The sequence below is a fragment of the Vigna umbellata genome, chromosome 2 (assembly GCF_029865625.1).
Source record: "Vigna umbellata cultivar VRB3 chromosome 2, Vumbellata_1.0, whole genome shotgun sequence".
Lineage (NCBI taxonomy): Eukaryota > Viridiplantae > Streptophyta > Magnoliopsida > Fabales > Fabaceae > Vigna > Vigna umbellata.
In genome coordinates, this window is record NC_142166.1 from 49,999,130 (window position 1) to 50,008,979 (window position 9,850).

The following is a 9,850-nucleotide window of genomic DNA, read 5'->3' on the forward strand; positions in this document are numbered from 1 at the left end:
ATTTAATTAATCTAAAAATGATTTTAAGATTTTAATTCTAAAACATTATGATTGAATAATTAATGAATTTTACAACCTTAAGTCGCAAAGTAATTAATACTTAAATAAAAAGTTATATGTAAAATTATTCAGCTATGTTAAACGAAATTGAATCTATTTTGTATTTAAACATACTTATCCACAGCCGACTGACCTATGTACAAAAACATAAACGCATGAAAACGTGAGAAAATAGTTTGTGGAGATAAATGGTGATGTTAAAGAGTTGTAGAAAAGAGGAATTTTAGTTTGTCTGGAATGCACTAACTTGGCACGAAGGCAGGAGTACAAAGAGATGAGCTGGATTTTGAGGATAATGACTGTTCGTTTCATGCAGGCTACGTGTTAAAGCTAGTGATAAAAGTCAATAATAATTTTGTCTAAAAAAAATTATTTTGTTACCGTTTCATTATCTACTCAATATTCACGTAAATTTTTTATAATCTATATATAAATTTTTAGTTCATATCAATGTATTCGTGTGTTTGCTGGTGTCATGCTTCATGCAGAATAGCAGTAATCTTCTTTGTGTATAATTACAATCTGGAAGGATAGGGAATGGAAGAAGAAAAGGATAAAAGAAAAAGCTGGTGGACAATAAGGTGGTTGGAGTTGGGTGAACGACTAGAAGTTAAAAGAGAAATGAAGGCATTAAGACAGGTTAATAACTTTTTGGTTTAATTGCTTCCTTTGTCCCCAGTTTGGTTGAATTGTGTCAAATTCATCCTCATTTTTAAAAAAGTTTCATTGTCGTCCTCACGTGGTATAAAAGTGTCAATTGAATCCAAACATAGAAAAAATTTGTGTCAAAGTAGTCATTTTTCGTATATATCTGTGTCTTCCTTTCATATGTCACTTCTCTGGAGCTATGAAAAGCCTTAAATTGGATAAGGTAAAATGAATATCTGTACTTGATTGTATGAAAGGAAGACACAGAGATATAGGAAAAATGACTACTTTGACACAAATTTTTTCTATGTTTGGATTCAATTGACACTTTTACACCACGTGAGGACGACAATGAAACTTTTACACCACGTGAGGACGACAATGAAACTTTTTTAAAAATGAGGATGAATTTGACACAATTCAACCAAACTGGGGACAAAGGAAGCAATTAAACCTAACTTTTTTTAACAAACATTTTGACAGTAAAGGTGTTTTTATTGGTTTATATATAAGTTGGTGTATAAAGAATATTTTTCTTTTTCAAATTAATACATTTGGTTGGAGTTGGGTTGACGTGCTATCTTTTAAAATTAATACATTTAAAAACTAATTAAATTATTATTTTATATAATTAAATGTTAACAAATATTTAAATATATTCATCATAGTTAATTAATCTCTTTAGTTACAACTCAAATACCTATTTATAAAATAATCATTGATTATTTAGTACAGGTCCCATATAAAAAAATAATGATTAGAAGTATAAAATAAAGTTAAAATATATTATAAATTAAATTGAAAAAAGAATCATAAAATTTTAGTAGAAAATAATGATAATTCGTCACAAAATTTAAAATAAGTTTTTATTTAAATTACTTTTCATTTTTTATCTTAACTATTTATTTCATTAATATAAAACATAAATTAAGAGTAATAAGTCTATTCACAATAATGATAAAAGTGCTCTTTTATTAAAAATTAAATAGAAACTACATATTATAAAATATTTAAATATGAGTTTCAATTCTTAAAAAATCATTTTTTAAAAATTAGATACCTAAAATAATCGTAAATTAGTTGATACTTGATAATTAAAACAGTATTTTACAAAATTATTACAATATAAATGAGGTTGAAATAAATTCAATATAATTTGCAAGAGAAATGGGTTGTAGGCTGTTCCGTCTTCAATAATTACATTTTTTCAATTTTTGTCATTACATTCTTTTTAATTTTATTAGATATAAATGTTGACCGACTACTATAATCCCAACTATTAAAAAATGTGAATGCGGCTAGTGTCTCGTTCCAAAACCCTAGTGTCTCAGTTCATTGAAAATGCAATCGAGTAAGTTTCTAGAACATTTCCTTATTCATTGATAAATGTCAAAACCCTAATGTTGTGCTTCTTTCCCATATGTCCAAATCTTCCAAGCAGATAAATGTAATGAAATTTAAAAAAGAGACAATAAATTATGGAATCGACACAAATTTCTTCATTCAATTTTCCCGTATGTATGTGAAAAATAGTAAGCAAAGAAAAGTGTTTTTTTAAACTTTTATAATAACTTATACTTAAAAATTATTTTCATAATTGATCAAACAAACAAATCTATTTGATAAAATCAAAATAAAATATAATAAATCAAATAATAATAAAATTAGAATTATTATATAAATAATAATAATTAATTTTCACTTCTTTTACCTTTCTCTATTTTTTTCTTGATCAAAAAAATTTTATTTCTCTTTTTTTTATCTTAAATTCGTTCACTTTTCACCCTTCAAATTCATTCTCTAATTAAAACAGAAGCTAAATTCTGAAAATAAAAGAGCTATTTTTCTCCTTAAGGAAATAAAAATAATTAAGAAAATAGTAAAAAAGCAAAATAAATCGTAAAATAATGGAGGTAGTGGTCCCACCTTTAAATAATGCAGGCGGTGGTCCCGCGTTGACAGTTCTATTTTAAATCTAGTCATATTTCAACTTGTCGTGCCTTTTATCGTTATGCCATTGCTTGGTTGGAATTATAGAAGTTGAGATAATAAAAATATTACAGAAAAGGAAAAATGAAATTAAATAAAAGTAAAATAGATTTATTTAATATTAATCATTTTATCTATTGTGATTATTTTAATATTTCAAATGTATTTATTATTATATAAAAGATATAAAAGTATTAGTAAAATTTGTATAATGTAATATAAATATAAATAAACGTTAATTAAATATTTGTTATAAAATCAATTATTTGGCGTAATACAGTAAAATGTGTTTATATATTTTCGACAGTGTTATGAAAAAAAAGAAGTAAAAATGCTACTTTTTCTTTCCAATGTAATGTAAAAGTGATACCTATTACATTTTTACTTGCATGCTTCTTTCTTTTATTAAGTAGCATTTCCGAAGAGTTTTGATTAATTAAAATGAGATACGATTAACATATTCATTAAATATAGTTTTAAAGGGTGGAGAGGGGATTTTGAAAAACAAATATATATGTATTAATATGGTGTACGTGGACTGAGACAAATTTATGCATAGCTAACTCAGATGTCCTTTGTAGCAGGTTCAAATCTATTGCTGGGCCCCGGTAAGGAAGATATTTGTAGCCACGTGTCAGTCACTGTTTAAGCCACGTGTCAGTCATACTTATATAGGTGAATGGGCTCCAAAAGATATATTTTAGAGTGTGGTGGAAGAACCGACGGAAGTGGAAGAAGGTAGGATTATGCAGAATTTTAAAAGCTTATGGTAAGAATATAAGTATGACATAAAAGACTTAAGTAAGAATGAAAAAGTTTTATAAATATAAAGAATGCTATACAAGAAAAATAAAACTTATAAATATAAAGTTTTATTTTAGAAGTGATCTTTATTTTAAGGGTGATATCCTATTTTAATAAGAAAAAATTCAACAACATCAAATTATTTATCTTGGTTTTCAACTTAGACAATGTTCTGTTGTGGTAAGATTTAACTGGAGTTAAAATTAATGAAAAATGTGTTGAGATGAATTGATAAAATAAATGTCTTATTGTTTGTTGAGGTAAATGAATGAAACAAATTTCTGATTTTGTTGTAGAAATTTGTGATAAATTAACTCACTTGTGAGGAATTAGATTAAGAATTCAAATATATGTTGAAAGTTACCCACTGAATAAAAAATAAAACAATTTAGTAATATACAAGGAAAACAAAAACCGCAAACATAAGATCTCAAGATTATGTTAGAAATGGTGAAAAATATCTTTTATAAAATATGTATCAAAGTGATCAATCTATAAAATATTATTTTGAGGGGGAAATTTTTATGTTGAAAATAAGAAAGGAAGCTACAAAATGCAATATGAAATATATTGACAAAAATATTTGCTGATAATTAAAATTATGAGTTGCTATGAATTTTACTGAAATAATTTTATTAGTCACTAAAATCCGTAAAATTCATTACTAAATTATACTTTACAGATAAATTTATTTTTGTTAAAAAATTTCATCCGTGATATGGCATTTTCTTATGCAAATGAAACATTTTCAATAAATATTAAACAAAAATCATCATTCAAGTTAGAGAGAATAGAAAAATAAAAAATTCTAATTACAATGCACTACAAAAAATTCTCTAATTATCGACATCGATAAAAAATAATTATCGATAAAACATAATCTATTAACAAATTTTACAATTAAAAATAAATATAAGTAAAGTTCATCAATAAATTAGAATTTGAGCAACAAACGAAAATATTTGTCAGTCAACATTCGTAAGTAAATACTGTTGATAATTTAATTTTTTATCGACAACGAAATTTATATTAATAAATTGCACTGATAAAATTATACTAAAATATTCGCTTTTAGCTTTACCTTTTCGTGGTAAAAAAATTTAGTAACTGATTTAACATCTTGGTAATCTAAATTTTTTATTATATATATATATATATTATTAAATTTGTTGGTAAATTTGGGGTTAAATTTTCTATCAAATATAAAGAAATGTATTTATAAATTAATTAGTAGCGAGTGAGAAATAAAAGACTATGAGAAGAACGAGGAGGAAGAAAAGAAGAATATGAGTGAGCAATCTAGCAGCAATCTAGCAGCAAAATAATGACAGTAATAATTGCGGTGATAACAACAAAAAGAAAAAGAAACAATGGGAGGAGGAAAAGGAGCCCGTGACTGTGATAATTGAGTTAGAGGACGAAGAGGAATAAAGGACGAAGAAGATGAATAAGAAAATGAAAAATAAATGAAAGAATAATAAAAGAAAGATAATGAAAAATAAACAAATCACAATAATATTTTTTGACAAAAGTATTCATTGATAAATTATAAATGTTTATCATTGGATTTTTACCATTAGTAATTACCGTCTGATTATTACTGATATGTTTAAGGTTGTTGGTAATTACTTAGAAAAAATTTATTTATCGATAAAATATATCAATTAAAATTTCACTATTGATCGGTTTATCGGTAATTTTGATTTTTTCTTTTTAACGAATTTCAAACATTAGTAACAAATTTTAATAGTTATTAATATCGTTTTTTTAATAGTGCTGGTACAACCTTTTTTAATACTGTGAAAAATCCAAAACTAACGGTTAAAATGTTGAAATCTAAACTTTAATTACTAAATGTTAAATATGTTTTTTAATCTATATTTTGTCAAAATTTGATATATTTTAGTTTCCAAACTTTAAAAATAAATTGATGTAACATGTTAAATTATGTTATATTTAAGCTTAAACATATTAAATACTGTAAATAGCAGTATAAAATAATGTTTGACACATAAACAAATTAATGAATATAGTTCGTTTAACCAAATAATATAAATTATTTTTACATGTTAAATAACGTAAATAACTCAAATAAGAAGGTAAATAACTTAAATGATAATCTAAAACAATATTTGATACGTTAAAAATTTAACTCAATTAGATTAAAAAAACTATATCTATTTATTTTTAAAGTTTTGGAATCAAATTATACAAAAGAATAAGAATAAAATTAACTCATTACTAAATAATGAAACATTGTATATGATAATTCCCATAATTTCTATCACAAAAATGATAATAAGAAGATATGCAAAAGAGAGAAAAAAAACACTAGAAAAAGCTTCAATTTATCTTGATGGCATTTAAATAAGATCGATCAAGAGGAGAAAATTTACCTTTTTGTATTGAAAATTCAAATACAAAATATAAAAATTCTAACGAATAATGGGAGAAGAATTCTCATTGAACAAAATATTTAGATTTCGAAATGATTAATTCTTGTGTGTTCAAATATTAATAAATATAAATATAAAGTGGAATCCAAATGTGTTAAAAAAATTATACAAAACAAATATAAATTTCAATCCAATGTGTTAAAAAACCAATTATAAAGTCTAATAAGGATTCAAAATAAAAAAAATACAAATTTCTTTTATCTTAGTTACAATTAATTTAATTTAAGTGGTTAGCATAAATTATTTATTTCTTAAGAAAAGTGATTTCGTATTTAAAATTTGTAAGTTAGATTTTCAATTTCAGTTTACGTGTATATTGTTTTATTCTGAATAAATTCTCCAAATGAGAAATGATTAATGTGATATTAAATAAATTTCCTTAATACGTCAGATAGAAGAAGAAGAAGAAAGTGCGCATCCTACTGGTTTAAAATTGAGTAAATTTCATTAACACTTCTTAAGTGTTTTTAAAATTACAAAGATATATTTTTTCAATAAGTCTGTACAAATATAAAATATTTGTATAGATTATTTGAAATTTAAAAACATGATTATATTTACATTTCTAAAATTAAAATGTGAGTGCTGTTTGGTATATACAAAAAAAGTGTGTAGCTGAGGGAATAGAATGATAACGGGTTTTGGAAACAGAGGATAACATGGTTAGCCCACTGCTCTAAAACCCTAAGAATGGAACTTCAAACCCTTTGTTGCGCTCTTCCTTATCAACCCATTCATTCCAATCATCGGACACTATCTGTGAGTAAACCTAAACCTATTCATCCCAATCAATTTCTATGTTACCGTTCTAATTCTTCTATGTCACTCGCAGTCACCACCGTTCGCAACCCACGCTTCATTCTCTAATCAAAGGCAAACATTTCGGTTTGGAAATGGTTCAAAATGTACGTTTTTTCTGCCCCCACTCATTGTGTGTGTACTGTGTCTGTGGGTTCTGAATAACACTAGAAATTAGAAAAGAAAAAAAAAAGATTGAATTTGTTGGTTGTAGTATATTGGGTCTCTTTTGACACCAAAACATATGAACAATTTCAAATTTTTATTTCAGGTTTGAAATGGGTGATTAGGGAACCTCCAGCATTGGGATTGAACAAATTCCAGAGACTTCTTGTTCATGCTTCTGATTCCAGTTTAAATGGAGGCTTGGAAGTTCATCCAAACAAAAGTTCTAGTGTGCCCGTTAGTACGTTTAACGGGGTAGAACCGTTTCATGGTAAACCAGGTTCTGTCTCTTTTTGTGGGTTGACACACCAATCGGTAGAAGAAGGGAAATCGGAATCTGCCCCCTTCGAAGAAAAGGGTGGCTCTTACTTATGGGTCTTAGCTCCTGCGGCGTTCATAGCATCTTTGATTATGCCACAGTTCTTCGTTGACAATGTGGTGGAGGCTTTTCTTAATGATACGATTTTAATAGGTATTGGTAGAACTTTGTGCTTTCTCTCACTGTCTTTGGATTTTGACCTTTTACCGCTTGTTTTTTGAAATGGGATGTGTTCTTTGCACCATATTAGCCAAACTGCTTGAAAACTACCAAAAAATAGGATGGCTGTTGTTGTTTATACTTGCTATACGACCCGTCTACTTTGCCTGCATTATGTTGCATTGCTAAGGTTTCTTGCTTCATTATGTTGCATTGCTAAGGTTTCTTGCTGCATTATGTTGCATTGTAAGGTTTCTTGCTGCATTATGTTGCATTGCTAAGGTTTCTTGCTGCATTATGTTGCATTGCTAAGGTTTCTTGCTGCATTATGTTGCATTGCTAAGGTTTCTCGGTGCATTATGTTGCATTGCTAAGGTTTCTCGGTGCATTATGTTGCATTGCTAAGGTTTCTTGCTGCATTATGTTGCATTGCTAAGGTTTCTTGCTGCATTATGTTGCATTGCTAAGGTTTCTTGCTGCATTATGTTGCATTGCTAAGGTTTCTTGCTTTATTATGTCCAAACTTCAAAATCTCATTAACTTTGTCAAGATCTGTTTAAACATCTTCTTTCAAAAGGTCAACAAATTCAGTTCTAATGAACGGTGTACTGCTGAGCATTATCTTTGGACTACGAAGTTGGATTTACTATTAAAAAGTCTGGATGGAATTTTGTAATTCTCATAATATTGTTTGTAAGAACCTTGTAAATGCGGAGGAGATGCATCTCTTATCAACATTTCTATTACCAATAAAATGCAGATGCTGTGAGTTTGTTCACCCACGATGCCCTGTTCTACGTTGGACTAGCGACATTTTTGTATGTGACTGATCGTGTCCAGAGGCCTTATTTGCAGTACAGCTCCAAAAGATGGGGTCTTATCACCGGCCTCAGAGGATACTTATTCTCCGCCTTTTTAACAATGGGTTTGAGGATTATTGTTCCTGTTGTTCTTCTGTTTGCAACCTGGTCATCACTTCGCATGGCAGGAATTGTTGCTGTAACTCCTTTTTTATTTGGCTCTGTTGTACAATTTGCATTTGAGAAAGTTTTGGACAATCGTGGGTCAGCTTGCTGGCCACTAGTTCCTGCTATATTTGAGGTTTTTCTTCTTTCTTTCAGATTATTTAAGATCTTAATGCTGCTTTACTTCTAATTAGTTTTATGACATTCTGAATGGTTTTGCCAGGTATACAGACTGCATCAGCTTACAAAAGCTGCTAATTTTGCTGAGAAGTTGTTGTTATCTTTGAAGGAGCTTCCTGCGAGCCCAGAATTGATAGAACAAACTGGAGGTTTGTTCGCATTGATGATCTCTTTTCAATTACTGGGGCTTGTGTGCCTTTGGTCATTGATGACGTTTCTTTTGAGGCTATTTCCCTCTAGACCTGTAGCAGATCATTACTGAGTTTAGCTTGGATAATGGAAGAGTGTTGTATATATTTGCGTAATGTATTTGAAAGACTCGGCTACATTATTATTTGATGAACTTTTAGTGCAGGAGGCTCTTCATTAAGAAAATCTTCTCGCTTAATCTTTCATTTTTTATTTCTCAGGTTTTCCTATCAATAAGAACTCGAAAATTACCGAATCAAATTTAGCACTTTCAAGACAAAAGGCCTGAATTGGCTTAAAAAAGAATTTGAAAAGAGAAGAAACGAAAAGAGTTCATCTGATATTAGTAAGGATAAAAAGTTGTACTCCATCCAACAATTACGACTTTTCTTGCAAGTTTGAGACAGATCCTCAACAATAGTCTCAAAGTTATTAATTGATTATGATCCAGCTTTTCATCCTGTGATTACTAATCCACAAAATTCGAATAATAAATCTCCATCGAATTAACTGTTTTCTTTTTTCAATCAAATTTATCCACTTGATTGTTCAACATCTTTTCCATTTTTTACTCACATGTTAAAAATTCATTTTAATAATACTAAATTATAGAATTATTTTTTCAATTTGTTAAGGATACTACTTTTAATTATTTTTTTTGCAGAATTCTTAAATCTATTTAAAGGTACAAGTTCACAGGTTTTTAACAAAAAGATAAGTTTGGAAATTTGATAAATTTTGTATGAGTATTTTTAAAAGAAATCAGTTTCTGAATAAACTAAAATTAATTTATATATAATGTAGAGATTATTTGATGTAACTTAATTAAAAAACAATTTTTAATTTTATTTATAAGCTAATTTTATTGTAATTATTGTTTGTAAAATTGCCTATAGAGAAATTTATTTAAATATAAATTTCAAATAAAACGTTTCAACCTCATGTAATAAATGCTATTTAATGAAAACATACTAGTTCATGGTGATTGGTTTCTCACAGAATTTGGTACTCAACTATCCAAGACATGATTGGAAAGAATCATACTTTCAACAACTGACCATAATGAATTAAATCAATTTTAATATACTATAATGGGTTTTGTTAATCTGTTGGGTCTT

At 27.6% G+C, this 9,850-nt stretch overlaps 1 protein-coding gene across 1 annotated transcript; it reads left to right on the forward strand.

The window, feature by feature from the left end:
* The first annotated feature begins 6,556 nt into the window (after nt 1-6,556).
* Nucleotides 6,557-8,897, forward strand: LOC124824500 (tRNA-processing ribonuclease BN). Its single transcript, XM_047296927.2, has 5 exons — nt 6,557-6,716; nt 6,790-6,862; nt 7,027-7,392; nt 8,159-8,499; nt 8,587-8,897. The coding sequence occupies exons 1-5, from the start codon at nt 6,648-6,650 to the stop codon at nt 8,803-8,805; spliced, it is 1,068 nt and encodes a 355-aa protein (XP_047152883.1). The 5' UTR covers nt 6,557-6,647; the 3' UTR covers nt 8,806-8,897.
* Nucleotides 8,898-9,850: the final 953 nt, after the last annotated feature.

What these genes read in the sequence shown, in the direction of transcription:
- LOC124824500 (XM_047296927.2), top strand. Translation starts at nt 6,648, where the DNA reads ATGGAACTTCAAACCCTTTGTTGCGCTCTTCCTTATCAACCCATTCAT. An exon ending in GTTTGGAAATGGTTCAAAAT is followed by an intron (nt 6,863 to 7,026) that starts GTACGTTTTTTC and finishes TTTTTATTTCAG; the next exon opens with GTTTGAAATGGGTGATTAGG. An exon ending in TAGTTCCTGCTATATTTGAG is followed by an intron (nt 8,500 to 8,586) that starts GTTTTTCTTCTT and finishes TGGTTTTGCCAG; the next exon opens with GTATACAGACTGCATCAGCT.